This window comes from Lepidochelys olivacea (assembly GCF_965140295.1).
Source record: "Lepidochelys olivacea isolate rLepOli2 genome assembly, chromosome: 1".
NCBI lineage: Eukaryota > Metazoa > Chordata > Testudines > Cheloniidae > Lepidochelys > Lepidochelys olivacea.
The window spans coordinates 192,746,604-192,761,935 of NC_140411.1; the positions used below are offsets into that span (position 1 = coordinate 192,746,604).

General features: G+C 40.0%; 1 protein-coding gene across 3 annotated transcripts in view; it reads right to left on the reverse strand.

The window, feature by feature from the left end:
- EPHA3 (EPH receptor A3) overlaps positions 1-15,332 on the reverse strand; it is a 300,525-nt gene that overhangs the window by 40,870 nt on the left and 244,323 nt on the right. For 2 of the 3 annotated variants that reach the window (XM_084638604.1, XM_084638603.1), the window contains exons 11-12: positions 11,043-11,228; positions 1,883-1,944 (exon numbers count right to left, since the gene is read on the reverse strand). In XM_084638604.1, coding sequence (XP_084494730.1) covers positions 1,883-1,944; positions 11,043-11,228 — 248 coding nt within the window. Of the gene's footprint in view, positions 1-1,026; positions 1,338-1,882; positions 1,945-11,042; positions 11,229-15,332 lie in introns of those variants that run through there. The other variant, XM_084638605.1, reaches the window with a different exon arrangement.

The following is a 15,332-nucleotide window of genomic DNA, read 5'->3' on the forward strand; positions in this document are numbered from 1 at the left end:
CAATCCCACAGTGTTGAGCAGAGGGGGAGATATGTGACAGGGTCGGGCCAGATGGCTGCAGGAGAGTAATAGAAGGCAGATATATTAGCCCCAGGTTAAGTAGGTCCCTTTTCCCTGGGTAAGGTAACAGGGAAGGTTCCAGAACAATCAGGAACCTTCTGGAGACAATTAAGACAGACAGACTGATTAGAATACCTGCAGCCAATCAAGAAGCTGCTAGAATCAATTAAGGCAGGCTAATCAGGGCACCTGGGTTTAAAAAGGAGCTCACTTCAGTTTGTGGTGTGTGTGTGTAAGGAGCTGGGAGCAAGAGGCACTAGGAGCTGAGAGTGAGAATGCGGACTGTTGGAGGACTGAGGTGTACAAGCATTATCAGACACCAGGAGGAAGGTCCCATGGTGAGGATAAAGGAGGTGTTGGGAGGAGGCCATGGGGAAGTAGCCCAGGGAGTTGTAGCTGTCGCACAGCTGTTCCAGGAGGCACTCTAGACAGCTGCATTCCACAGGGCCCTGGGCTGGAACCCGGAGTAGAGGGTGGGCCCAGGTTCCCCCCAAACCTCCCAACTCCTGGTCAGGCACAGGAGGAGTCGACCTGGACTGTGGGTTCATGAAAACGGCCAAACTGAGGGCTGCCGTGAAGCTCCAAGGTGAGCAAATCCGCCAATAAGTGCAAGACACACCAAGGTAGAGGAGGAATTTTGTCACAATTTGTATTGTTACACAGTCTGTAATCACGTGAGTGCATATTATGATTTCTGACAGAACTTTGCTTTTCATTCAGGGCATTATCTAAAGCCCAGTGAAGCTGAGTGGGAATCCTGCCATCGACTTAAACAGGTTTTGGATTAGGTTTTCAGGGAATAGTGTGGAACACTGAACAACACAGCAGACTAAAATCACTGAATTATATGCAACAAATACTTGAATCAGCATGTGTGTATATATCAGAGCAATCATTGGTCTTGCAGTCTTGAATGACCAAAGTTTTATTCAAGGTATACAATTTGAGATAGATAGTATATACAATATTTATATGCATTTCATATGCTTCAGCAGACACCATAACATATACAGTATATACAGAAACAAGAGCTGATAATATATCTCCTTTTGGGGTTCAATGTCTATTTCACCGTTATGAATTTGAGGGATAGTGTCATTCAACCATGACAGAATCAAGGCAAGGTCTGTAGTCAGAGCTGAGGTCACCCTAACAAATGAAAATAAAACTGGTGCTTCTCCCCAGGAGAGAGTTTACTTCTGGCACACTAGTTGTTTTGCCTTGTGTAAATCTTGGTAACACGGGGAGCATTCAGGTTTTGTTAGGCCCATTACCAGCTTTAAAAGGAAAGAAGAATAAAATAAGCAAAACATTGCAGGAGTGGGGAAAGAGGATGTGCTAACAGAGCTTGGCAACACAAAATTTCTACACCTCATGGTGAGAGGTTATTCTCTAAACATCTTGCATTTAAACTCTTGGCTCAACTTAACAGTTTACCATTATTTGGATAGAGCTTGGTATGATGTATAGGCTACCTACCAATATCAGCAAGCATCAGTGCATTAAAGCTATTAATTTAGTCCTCATAAAAACAATTTACGGTTGTAATTGCTAGTGAATCATTCTTTTCCCAAAGCTGGAATGTACTAAATAACATTTCTGCTTTCTTCAATAAATCCCCAAACAAATCTGATTGTAAAGGGTCAAAACAGAATACCAGATTTCTAGATGCCTTTGTGAGCACACAACACACCCCAAAATAAAAGAAACAATGAAAGATACAACATGGGACAAGAGTTCATGGTGACTGAGAGTAAAGCAATAGCAAAGACAAATTGATGACAGGACAAGATCAACACTGTGCCATCAACCTTGTACTTACTCGGAGGAAGCTGTCCAGAGAGCCATTCTCCATATACTCAGTAACAATCATAACCGGTTTACCTGAAAATACATTAAAAGCACCAAGTAAGCATTTAAAGAGAAATACAAAATTCACAATACATGAAAAATGGTTTGTGTATTTAAGAAATTTGCTTCCAAATGTTTTTTCCTCTAAATACAGTTTGTTTTACTTTTAAAAAGAAACGAAGAAGAAACACAAAGAAAGGAGGTTCATGAGACAAATACAGCACTTGTAAACAGTAAATGCAACTCCATTGAAGCCAGCAGAAATGCACCCACTTGTACCAGGGCTCAGTCTAGACCCATTTGATTTGTAACAGTTCATGTATAAAGAAATAAGGATTGGTATTTCTGCCTTGCATTATCACTACACCACAGTCACACCCAGTAATGCAGGGCCCATATTAGGTGCTCACATGGTAGTGAGTGTGGTAAAGGAACATACACAAAACAGAACATTAGTGGTGCTCCCATTCAGTGTCCCTATTCTGTGTTTTAACAGTCTCTCTGATAACACCCTGGCTATGATATCTTTTGCCCTATTTACGATAGGGCGGATTCTCTGATCAGCAAAGTCATAAAGTGAGAGGAGAAGGCCAATGGAAAATTCCCCCTGTGCATGGAAACTCTCTGACAATGAACAGACTCCTGCACCAACTCCCCCGACCTCCCTGCGGTGTATCAGGATGAAGTGGGGCAAGGCAGGGTGTGAAGGCCACAGTGGAGCTCCACTTTGACCCATCTGCCATTGATGTAAATTAGAGTTGCTCCCCTATAACTCTAATTTGTGCCAGGGCTGGGCAGCTTAGGATCAGGGAGCCACAACCAGCTCTCTGATACATCTCCCTCTCCATTGAAGTGAGCTTGGATGTAGTTGAGAATCTGGACCTATATGTCGACTTTATGTTGCAGCAGGGTACTCTGCAAAGAAACAACCCCATGCTCATGCTGATGTCCTCTTCCAGAGCACATCATTTGAAGGTTCTCTGGTCAGCTCTGGTCTGAATTATCACCTGGGAACCCAAAAGCCACTAATCCACTGAGCAACCCACGAAGCCTCTTAGGGCAAAATCCCCCTTTCCCCTGTTTCTTAGAGTGTCTTCTATAGAGCAAACAATGCAGCAATCAAGACATGGATCAGACTATAATACATTCAAGAGTTTTAATTATTAATAAGGGTATCACACCAGCGCACAATTTATCTAGGCAATGCACTTTATGCACAACGCGTTCCTACCTCGTTAAAATAAGCCATTTACAATATGCTTGAAAAGCCCTTGTTCTACTGCCAAAACCATCGTTAAATGATATCCTTTACATCGTTACCCTTTACACATGGAGATACAGTTTGAGTCTAAGGAGTACGACACATGAGATAACTCACAATTACCATAAACAGAGCACTAGGGTGTGTATTTAGCAAGGTAATTAAGCATATGGTTAATTCAAAGTCTGAGAGTATTCCCATTAGCTTCAATGAGACTATTTTGTGCTCAAAGATAGGCATGTGCATAAGTACCTTGCTCAACTGTGGCCTAAGCTAACCAGCATTATGAGCAGACACTGAGTTTCTTGACATGAAAAACAAACAAAACAATTCACTCTCAAGTAAGATGAAGTACTTACTAATGCCAAGCATTCAAAAATCATGAGTCAGGCCTCAAAAACACCTGAGATTGGCTTAAAAATCATAAGATTATTTTTTTAAAAATGGGTTCTTTCTATTTGCCTTCTGGTTTCTGAACCATTAGGGTACACTCAGGTCACACTACCAATCTTTTCTCTGTCAAAACAAGGGTAGAACCTTTTTTTTAAAAAAAATGAAAGCTGAGATTCTCATCTAATAAATTGACTCCAGAATCTTAGGCTTTAAGAAAAAACACCAAATTTCGCAAGACCTGGGACAAAATCCTGAGAATTGGCAACACGGATGATGATACCCCACTAACTTGCCCCAAAATCCTCTCAGAAGCATGTATGTATATCTGCAGCTGCACAACTTCCATAGCACTGAGACCTTGCTTTTCTGGCCAGAACTCTTATTTCAGGCAGGCTCCTTCTGCCTTATCTTGCTGCTCTTCATGGCTTGTCTGGTAAGAGGGTGCCACACAAATGAATCCCACCTCCTGAAGTTTTCCTGACCCTACCCTGTTTTTTTTCTCCACCCATCCCTTAACCTCTGACTCATCCACAACTTCTGGTACTGTAGCTGAACCCACAAAATGGAGTCATGTATATGATCTCCTTTTAAAATTGTCTTTAAATTTTGCATATGTTTCTCTGTTTATATACAAGCGTATTTGATACCCTGCACCCCAAATTGTAAGCCTTACTAAGATACACTTTCAGTAGTTTATAAAAAAAATGATTATTTCCCCAGTGGATACAATGTACAGTACAGCTGGCAGTAAATATCCCTCAAAGTTGCTCAGGGAAAATTCAGTGTGTACTACAATTTGACCTTTGTAAAACCATTCTTTTTGCATCAAAAATGGGGACTTATGTGGAATTTCACATATTAAAGAGAGACGAATAAAAAAAAAAGATAATATAGTGACGTTTCTAGACAAAAGTCACTGTTCTGTTAATTTAATATCATCTATGTCTATGTATCCTGTGACCGACTCAATTGTACAGGGGGTCATCTTCATGACATTTCAATGGGCAGTTGCTTTGATTCCAGTGGTGCTCATCTTCTTTCTGGGACCCATGTGAGGTAGAGCAGTGCTATTATATCCAGACAGACAGGGGGCAGAGGCACAGCAAGGCCAAGTGACTTGTTTAAGGTCACACTGGAAGGCCATGGCAGAGCAGGAAATCAAAGGTGGGTTTCCTATGTCCCAGGCAAATGCCCCAACCACAAGGCCATCCATCCGTTCCTCATATCAACCTATGAATTTAATTATTTAATAATGCGTTCCAAAGTTTGCTTTATCTGTCCTTTTGCCGTGGAGGAGAAGATGGGTGAAAGTGGGCAATGTAGATATTTAGAGGAGATGTATTGTTATTTCATGTGTCGTGCAAGAAGACATGGGAGTTTAAAAGCATGACAACAGCTTGCATAGTATTCACAACCATAGAGCAGCTTCTGAAGGCTTGTTTACCTGGGGGACTAATGTGCACTACCGGAGTGTGATTTCTAAAGCACACTTGCTTTTGTGCATTAGTAAGTCCATGTAGATTCTGCTAGTGTGCCTTAAAGGTTCTGTACTATGGTTTAATGTTCTGCTGGTTGAAAGAACACCAAGTTCAAGTGCACTAGTTAACCTTTAAGTTGCACCAGCAGGGTCTCACGAACCAATGAATGTGCAACACATTAGCGCTGTTTAGAAATCATACCCCTGTAGTGATCATTACCTCACCATGTAGACAAACCCTAAGGGTAAGCAATGGCCCCGCCCCACCCCTCAATGTGTTATCGAACATAATTAAGTACATGAGGATCACAAAGCGAAAGCTGCACAAATGGTAAAAATTAAAGTTAGCTGGAAACATTCCACTTAATTGTTTTTTCCCCTCCAAAAATGCAATTTCCATAACATTGAAATTTGCAACAGGGAAAATTAGATTTTGCAGAAATTGTTTTACATTTTTTTTGTTGGGAATATCAAATTGAAATATTTCATTTTGTTGAACCAAATTGAAATATTTCATTTTGGGTCAGTTAAACAATAATCTGGGTCCACCTGAGCCATCACAGTGCTTTGTGGGAGTTGTAATTCGGGAGCTTAGTACTTTCATTCCCCTCTTTGGCCTGGGTTCCCTGGCTGGAATACATTACATACATCATGGCAATCATATGACCATGGTGCATCACAACAGACATAGTTTGTCTTCCTGTATCTCTTGCTATAACTGGGGTGGACAAAATCTGTGTGTCCACAACTTTGACCTTGTATCCAATTATTCTGCAGCCTTTCAGCCTGGTGAAGAGAGAGAAGAATATAGGCTCTCCAACAACCTTCTGTTGATTGTTTTCAATCAGGTTGTCAAGCAAGGTACAGTAAGATAGAGAGAGAACACATATGCGAACAGCAAACAGTTGTTATTGGTAACACTAATAGCAAAGTGTTACTGATAATCTATGGAGACTGACAGTATCTCTACAAATTCTCAGACTCAAATGTAATGTAGCATCAGAACTGGGCTATCCACAAAGTTTATAGGATAAATTTATGCTCTTATGAAACTGAAGTATTGTATCATCTTCAAATGCCTGGTTACCATACAAATTCAATTTAATGATGTGTCAAAAGTCTGAGATTAGTTAAGGCAAGAAGGAAAACCTTTCAAATTATTAAAATAACATCTCCCTCTCTTATTTGTCCTCCCATATGCTGAGTGCATTGAGTGCAGATTTTCACCCACATTCAGTTGGAAATGTATATGTAATCAGAAACATATGCTCCAAAGTAAAGCTGTGTACTTTCAAAGGAACATTCTGCATTCATTTATCAAAATGCAGCCATTTATATACGATAACAACTTGTGTCAACAGTGTTTCAGAAATTTATTATACTAACAGGCTACAAATTGCCGTAAATTATTAGTAAACTAAGGAGAACATGTGTGCTGGCTATTAAGACTACTGCCTATAGGGCACCCTTGAGACCAGTGTAGAAGGAAAGTTCTGAACAGAAACAAATATGAAACAGGGGAATAATTCAGTGCTGGAACAAAGAATCGAGGTCTTATTTAGCTAATGCACCTCAGCACATCTCTGGTGTATTGTAAGGCACATTGCCCCATGATAGTTTCCAAGTGGTCACTTTTAGATATGGTAGTCATTGCAAATTACTAGGTGTTGCTTCAAAGGTTATGATGAATATGAAAAGTCAATTCATTGCTGAAAAAGATTTTGGTTAATGAAGAAAGGGTCACATTGTCTATTTATCATGTTACATATACCGGGAATGATCCTGTAAATTCTCCATAAACGGACCCTCCACTGCCTGTTTATCAACTCCCATTCATTGCCTGAAGAGTGCGTGGGACGCTGTTAAATGCTACATAATTGCTATTAAAAATGATTATACAGTGTTGCAAACCTGTCATTCAAATGCAGCAGCCCAGGCAAATATGTGCCAAGGCAGAAACTTAGAGGACAGTGTGTCTTCTTTAAGTATCTTGAATAGCGTGATATAAATTGGGAAAATAAAGGGCTCTGGATGAATAATTAAATAGTACTAATTGTGTGTGTGTGTGTGTGTGTGTGTGTGTGCGTTCCACGAGCTTGATTGATTATTAATGAAAAAAAGATATTTTATTTGCCCATTCAAAAAAAAAATCACTCCACCAGAATGGATGTGCAGAATTTTGTAAGGCTTCCAAAATACACAAAAGGGATCTCCATGCATGGAGAGCTAGAAGGACAGAATCCATTATTTTCCCAATTTATAATCTCATTATTCAAAATATGTAAAGAATATGCTCTATTCCGTAGGTCTCTGCTGATTTAAAAACATAGGAGACTCAAATCTTGCCTTCTTGTACTTAAATATGACCATCTATATCACAGACCTTTGGTATTCAACACCTGCTACTGAAACAGTTAATAGCCTATTGGAATAAACCAAGAATATAACTGATTAGAGAACTTGCTGAAACCCAGTTGCATAGGAGTACAGCAAGAGTTAGCTATTCAAAGAGTGTATCCGCAGCACACAGTCAGTGATGCACAAAATTGTGTGTGCAGAGAAAAAAAAATTTCAGAAGTGTCACTGGATTATTTTGTGTCACTGAACATAAGGGATTTGCTCTGCTCAGTTGTGTGCAGAAAACCGTCATCAGAATTTCAAGAAATTCAGGGAATTCTAAATGCAACTCTGACTTTATAAAGTAGCTTGTTAGACATAAGCATGAGATACATGGGATTTATACAGGCAGATTTGGCAGCCTTTTCAGACTTACTTAGATTGTGAGCTCTAAATCAAAGAATAAATTATTTGTCATCTCAAGAAGTAAAGCGTGTTTTGACAGATCAGACCCAGATATGACATTTCTATTTGAACTGTGTAAATTAGCTATATTTTACATGACTTTACCTAGTTTTATACTGTTTATTTTTAGATATGCCATGTCTCTGCTTTTATTTGATTGCCTGTGGGCTTGTGTAAACAAACAAGAAGTCTACACCTATGGCAGCATTTAGACTATATACACTGCATGCCCCATCTAGCACGGGTATAAATAGCAGTGTTGATGGTCAGGCACTGCCCAGGCAAGTAAATTAAAGACATGCCAGAAGCTTAGGGTATGTACCCTTCCTGGCTCTCTACACACCAAAGTAGCACCCTTCCTTTTCATACCGTTATTTTTTAGCAATATCGTGTCCCACTGCCTTCCCACTGCTGGAGCCTTTCCATGCTTCAGGAAAAGAATTCAGCAGCAGCAGTGAAAAGCAGAGAAAAGCTCTGGGAGGCAGTGGGGAAAAGCTCCAGCAGCTACCCACTGCAGGAGACTTTCTCTGCAACCACCCCCAGCAGAGCCTTTCACTGCCACATGTAGCCCCAAACCAGTATGGACGCGGCCTACTTTTCACTGAGGTGTGTAGCTTACACATATCTTAGGCACTGCTGCCAGTGTACAAGGCCCTAGTTCTCAGCAAGCAGCACAAATCTACCCTGCACCAGCCTGCCATGCACAAAGAGTTGCATAGCAAGCTCTGATCTACACTGCTTTGAAACAGGAGTAGATGAAATGGCACCTGGAGTATGCATTCCCCACACAGACCTTGGTGCATTGCAGGCTTGTGTGGGGTAGATTTACATCCCAGCTTGTCACCAACTATGTGTTTGTGTAAACAAGCCCTTTGTCCCAGTCAGTTGTGAACTTCTGGAGTTACCTTTACACATTTTGGAAAACTTCTCCCAAGCAATTTCAATAACAGCGGAAACATTTATTAAAATAAGTATACAACCAATTATATCAATTTAAGTTGGAAGAGGTTCCTCACTCCAGCTCCAAGCAAAGCTACTCACTGAAAGAGTCAAAACGTTGCTCCTTCCAGGGGTTTGTTTTATTGATTGTCTCCTACAGAATTAAATAGGGAAGGGTAATCTTTCTGTACAATTTTCAAATTAATCCACAGAATTCTAGAGTGGGGATATAATTTTCTATTAAATTCTGTAGGCTTTTAAGGGTAATTCCTATAGGTGCCTTGTGGTCTCATACCTCTTAACTCCTACAGGACTTTTCCATGAAGGTGGACCTTACATTGGATTTGCAGTTCAAAAAGTTCAGCTGGGGTAACTGTATTTAGATTTTACAACCCGAAAACAAACCAGTCGTGGTATTTTTATCTGTCCCTTCTTTACCCTTTCTAATTTTCTCCTTCATTTCTTGTTTCAAGGCCTCCAGGTGGGAGAAAGAACTTGTCTAAAGCGTGTTTTAAATATTTTCAGCAGCCACCTAAGGAGACCCATTTTGAATGGGGCAGGGAAGGCAGGACTAGAGCCTGTGTTCCCCTGGGAGGTCAGGGAAAAGCACCCCAAGCCTCTAAAGTATAGCACAGCTGAGGAGGAGTGGAACAGGAAGGCAGTGCTCACTGGGAGATTAGGGGGCTGGCCGGCAGGCAGTCACACCTGCTCACCGATTGCTGAGCAACCAGTCCTATCTGCCTGTCTCTATGCCTTTTCCTTCTGACCTTTAGTTCTGTCAGTAACAGGAAAAGAAACGTGGCTGTATCGCGCCATTCCTCCTTTCTATCTCTCTCCCCACCGGACACCTCCCAGAGGAAGAGATTATGGGTGAAACTCTGGCCCACTCATAACAATAGCAGTTGTGGTATAGACTTCAAAAGGGCCAGGATTTCAGCCCGTGTGTCCTCACCATAAACAGATGTGCAACATCTGAGGAAGAACAGAAAGGGGATGAAGTCAGCTGGAGAGGACATGGGAAGGCAGCAATCGAAAAGCTTTGTAGGGCTAGCAGGGAGCTCAGCAAAGAGTGGGGGCATGTGCAACAGCATCCAGCCTGCTCATATTCTCAGAAGTTCTCCACCTGCCACCTATAAATCTTTTTGAAGCCTGAAGAGTGCTTCTTAACAGCCCACACCCCCCACATCTCCAGGTTGCATGACAAGCTTGTGGGTGGGAGCATGGGTACCCATCCTTCCCCGTTACCACTTTCACAAACATCAGCATGGTCTGAGGATGGTTATTTTTGTTAGTGTTTTAAGACTAATGCCACAATCTAGGAAAGCACTTTAGCACATACTTATCTTGTTTAACTCAAGCAGTACTTGTGGGACCTCAACCTGGTGTCTGTATCAACACAATCTGACAAATGATTTTAATAAATCATAAATATCAGTGAAAATGTATTTTTAGCCACAGATTTGGAATTACGTCTGTTTGGCAATAAAGGAAATAGCTGCAGCGATAAAATTATTACTAGTAAAATAAATGTTCCGATTTAAAACTCTGGGTCAAGACTTTAAAGGTGACTATTGACTTGGAGTGCCCAACTTGAAGCATCTTGAAAAGGGGCCTCCTTTTCATAAAGTACTAAGCACCTATCCTCCGAAAATCAGATGGGGCTCAAGTTGGGCACCAAAAATTTGAGGCGCTCAAAGTTTCTTAAAAATCTTGGATTTGGTACTTAAAACTATTACTATTAATGACTTCAGAAATGTCATGAGACTGTTCATTAAATCTATGTTAATGATAATAGCCTAATGATTTAGATTAAAAATGATGCATATTGCTTGCATCCAATTAGAAGACCTTAGGAAATCAGGCTCCATAACTCCAAAGAGATTATCAGCAAGAGCCTGTTGGCTGCTTTATAGCAATTAGCTCTGGAGTGCTAAATTGGTTAGTATAATCTGTCAGTTTATAATTTAGCTACAACACTCTCTTTCTTTCACCAGCATGCGCTACCTCAATGGAAGCTTACCTAGTCCTGCTCATCTGAGTATTTGTTTCCCACTTCTGAGGTAATTTAATGTAAATCATCAAAGCAAAGGTGCACATTTCCCTTGTTAGAACTTTAGAGGAGTGAAATAGTTTGAACACATTCTAGTAAGGCAACTGCATAAAACAATTCTGGTGGGTTCTCAGAATGTGCCTTTTAAAAAGCTAGTTTATTGAAACTGTTCAGCATCCCCACAGATGGTGTATACTCTGTGCTCTTACTTTTGGTGACAACTCCCTCGAGACGAATGATGTTAGGATGGTCAAACTGCCCCATGATGCTCGCCTCCCCCAAGAAATCTCTTCTCTGCTTTTCGGTGTAGCCAACTTTCAGGGTTTTGATTGCCACTGAAATTTCCTTTTTAGAAGGAAGCTTGAGGCGCCCACTGCACACTTCTCCAAATTCACCTAGCAAGGTGGAGGGGAGACAAAACGTGAAATCTAGTTATTCCAGCTGGAACTTCAGAGAAAAGGCTTAGCGTTATAGAAAAGTCACTGAGGCAGTATCTTTAGTACACAAGACTGGAGGTCAGGAATCTGAGTTCTAATCATGAGACTCTCAGGCAGTCACTTAACTTTTCCATGCCTCAGTTCTCCGTCTGTAAAATTGTGTTAATGTCACTAAGCTATTTCACAGGTCCTGATGGCCCCAGAACAATGAGAGCAGAGAGTTCACTTCAGGTGCGAACTGATGCAGTGTAGGACAGCCGCAGGAGGACAAACTGAACTGGTATAGTTATAAGCAAAGCAGTGATGCATCTGCATGGACCTTGAATGGACATAATTCTGACCAATATAGAGTTAAGCCGATTTCAAAGCAGTTTAATTATTTCAGTGTAAGTGGTAAGATAAACCACTATAAGACAATTTGAGAATGGAAACCTGGCAGTATCTGCCAGAAAAAAGGAAGGTCGAATTGTGCAGCCTTCCCATGCAGACAGGCCCTTTGTAATATTAATCAGTAAGGACCTGATCTTGCAAACACTCAAAATGTGACTTCTATGAGACTACCATGGCAATAAACACCACACTTGATAGTGTTTGCAGGACTGAGTCCTTCATAAAGTGCTTTTGGATCATAAGATGGAAAACGGTAGATATTTTCTGAATATTTTTATGCATAATTTCCTGGATCAACTTTGTTCAGTGCATATCAGCAAAAAAGGACGAATTTATAATGCAGGATCCCCTCCAAAAAAATTCTTTCATGTTCCACTTTGACAAACACAAAATGTGTGGACAAATTGCTAGGTTATAATCTCACTCATGCTTTACTAAAATTCTGCATCTACTTAATGAATATAAAAACCATAAAACAATTGAACCAGGACACTTTTAACAACATAAAGAAAAGCTGCTATGGCAGCGGATTTTGACTCTCAGTAATCTAGAATCCAAATATTTCACAGGAATATTTCACATAATATAATGAACGGTGCATACAGTATCAAAGTTCCAATATTAATCTTTTTTCTATGCAATATAAAGAACATAATGAAAAATGTAGCGAAAATTGATAAATATGCATAAATTGCACATTAGGTATATAGGTGACCACTCTTTTACAGTTTATGATTGTGGTAGTAAGTGCATGTGACTTCCCCCGGGTGGTTTAGTTAAAAGATATAGAAAACATTTTGTTGAACAGACAATAATGGAATTACAAAGACTTTTTTCTCCCATAGGCCACAGATGCATGGGGCTTTTTTTTTTATTGTCCACTCTATATTAATAATCACCTGGTCAGCTCTCTTCCTGAAAATGCTTTAGATTTAAATGGAATGCTGTCCCCTAAATATCATAGTCAGAAGTTCTTGTGTAGAAAAGTTTGGCTTGGAAAGGAACAAAAGCTATGGATTTGAATCTGTACTAGTTCATTTTCAGACTAATCAGGAATTTTGTTCATTTATGTGAATGATATAGCATGTTAAGAGCAATTGTTCATACATTAACTTCTTACTAGTTACAATGTAACAATCTAATGTGAATTAGGATGATCTAAACCTATGGACGACAAAAGCACTTTATAACACAGTGATTCATTCTAACATCAAGGAGTTGGTAAGCAATGTTGCTGAACACTAAAATGACTGAGAAGTGTGGGAATAAAATATTCTGAAGTCCACCCTTTATCTTGTGCATTGGTTTTAATAGGTTTAGTGCTCAGAGAAGCATGCTTGCTGGATTGACAATGCTAGTTCCTCCACATCTACCCATCAGTGTGCCTCCACCCTATCTTGGAGCTATCAACTCTAGGGTGAGGAGGGTCGTCATTCTCCACATCCACTAAATCCTTGCCTTGTCTTCTGAGATTGTGAACAATGGTGCCAAATGAGACTTCTTTGTTTTTGTTTTTGTTTTTTTTTTTACACATAAGACTGCCTCGTTGTAAATTAACAGAGGTCACCAATTTAAATGACATACGCCAACATACATGTATCATAGGGCAACAATTTTTCATCAGCACTACTCTGGATTGAATTTGAACCAACAACCCAGAAGCAAAAGACTTCGTATCACATCACCAATCTCTGTACTATCCAGTCCTCTAGCTAGGAACTTGTTATACCATTAATAGCATAAAAATCAAAGTAAATTAAGGTGGAATGAAATGGTGTGTGGAAATATCTCTACATACATTGGTGTACACTATAATAATAATATACATTAGATTATACCCACATTCTCTACGTTATCTCTACCTACATATTGCAAAGCCACCTACAGGTTGAGAAAATATTGTTTTAAATCATTTCTGAGTTCTGTGGAGTGCTAAATTCTGTTCCAGAACTTACAGAAACCACAAAACTTCCTGATTAACCTCCCACCCCATGCTCTGCAAGCTAAAACTGTCAGTATGCTTTATTAAGAGCAAACAGCGCTTCAGTTCAGCTATTACCCTCAGCTCAATACTGTTAGAACACTCTGTGAGAGGAAGACCAAAGCATGGCTTTAAAACAACAACAAGAATAAAAAAAAGTGCAATAAATCTTGTGATGTCCCAGCTTTGTATTTGCTTTTCTTTATGCTTTAATGATCTGCAAAGCTATAACAAGCTAGTCTCTTACAACTACTGTTTGGTCACTGCCAATAGGACTTGTATTTATGGTTTCAGAAGCTGGGCATTCAGGCATTCCATCCTTCATCTTTGACCAGAGTCACGAGTGAGCGGTTTATTTGATGTTTGTTTGATTTTTTTGTGAAGAAAAAGGTTATACTTGATGTCCTACATCTCTCTGTACCATTTAGCACCAACTTATGCAATTTGGACGTAAGATGAATTAAGATTATTTATAAAAGTACAATATTCTTATTTCAGACCCAGTTTGAAAATCCTATTGACCTGATTTTCAGAAGTGCTGAGCACTCACAAATCTAATTGAAGCCAATAGGAGCTGCAAGGCACTCAACATCTTTGAAAATCAGATCACATACCAGTCAGATGGTAGACCCGACTTGGCTGACTGCTTCATCTGTGAATATTGAGTTTACCTACATAAAACAATTTTGTTGGCTTTCATGTAAACACTGTTATGTTTTCTGAGCTGCCAAGAAAAACAAGTTAATCCTTGAATAGAGTGTAACAAGGCTCCTGGGGTGTTCTAACTGGATCAGCCTTTGGTCTCTAAGCATACAGTACAGGATGGACACTGTGAGAGACCAGCTAACCAACACCCATACTGACAAGCCAACTAAAACAATTATACCACACCTTTCTTCTATGCACCATTGCTCTGTATCCACTTAGTGGTACCCACCTGAGAAAAATGGACTGGATTCCAGCTGAAAATAAGAGTGGTCACTATCTCAGTTTAGAAGGCAATGGGGCTGTGCATACTACTGAGAAAGGAGATAATGTGAGAGAGGTTTTAAGAAAGAATTCTAGTGGTTTTCCCTGAAATGTTTCAGTATCATTCCCTACTTAGGCCACATGCACAGAGTCTACATTACTTTGTCTTTCAGTCTGGCATGTCTCTTTGTCAGTAGAATGCTCATAGATATTATTGAAGGGCAATTCATGATTTAAATCAACTCAGGGAATACCAAATGTTTCTGTTAAACTGGTTGTTCACTGCATCAGCATTTTGTTGTGAATTTAGACCCAGGGGAAGAATAGTAGATGAGCCTGTGAAATTGATTACTGCCTTTCTTCTGGTGTCTTTTAAATCAAAACTCCACTGCTGTGTGTGGATCGGCCAGTGACATCCCAGTTCCACCACAGACTGGGGAGGCAGCAAGGCTGAAAATTCCATAAACTTTGTGAACCTCACCAATCTCAGAGACATTTATTGCAAACTGTTATTAATGTGCTGCAAACTGTACTGAAAAGGAAGTTGATAATCTCTGCATGTTAGATATGCATTGTTTAATAAGACATTATACTAAATGTCTGTGCAGTCTTCAAAAGAAACCCAAACACTTAGGCCCTGTTTCAGCAAAGCACTTGCTTAACTCCATTCTCATTCAACAAAGTTCTTACCATGTGCTTACCTCCCCTTTTAAGGCTGCACT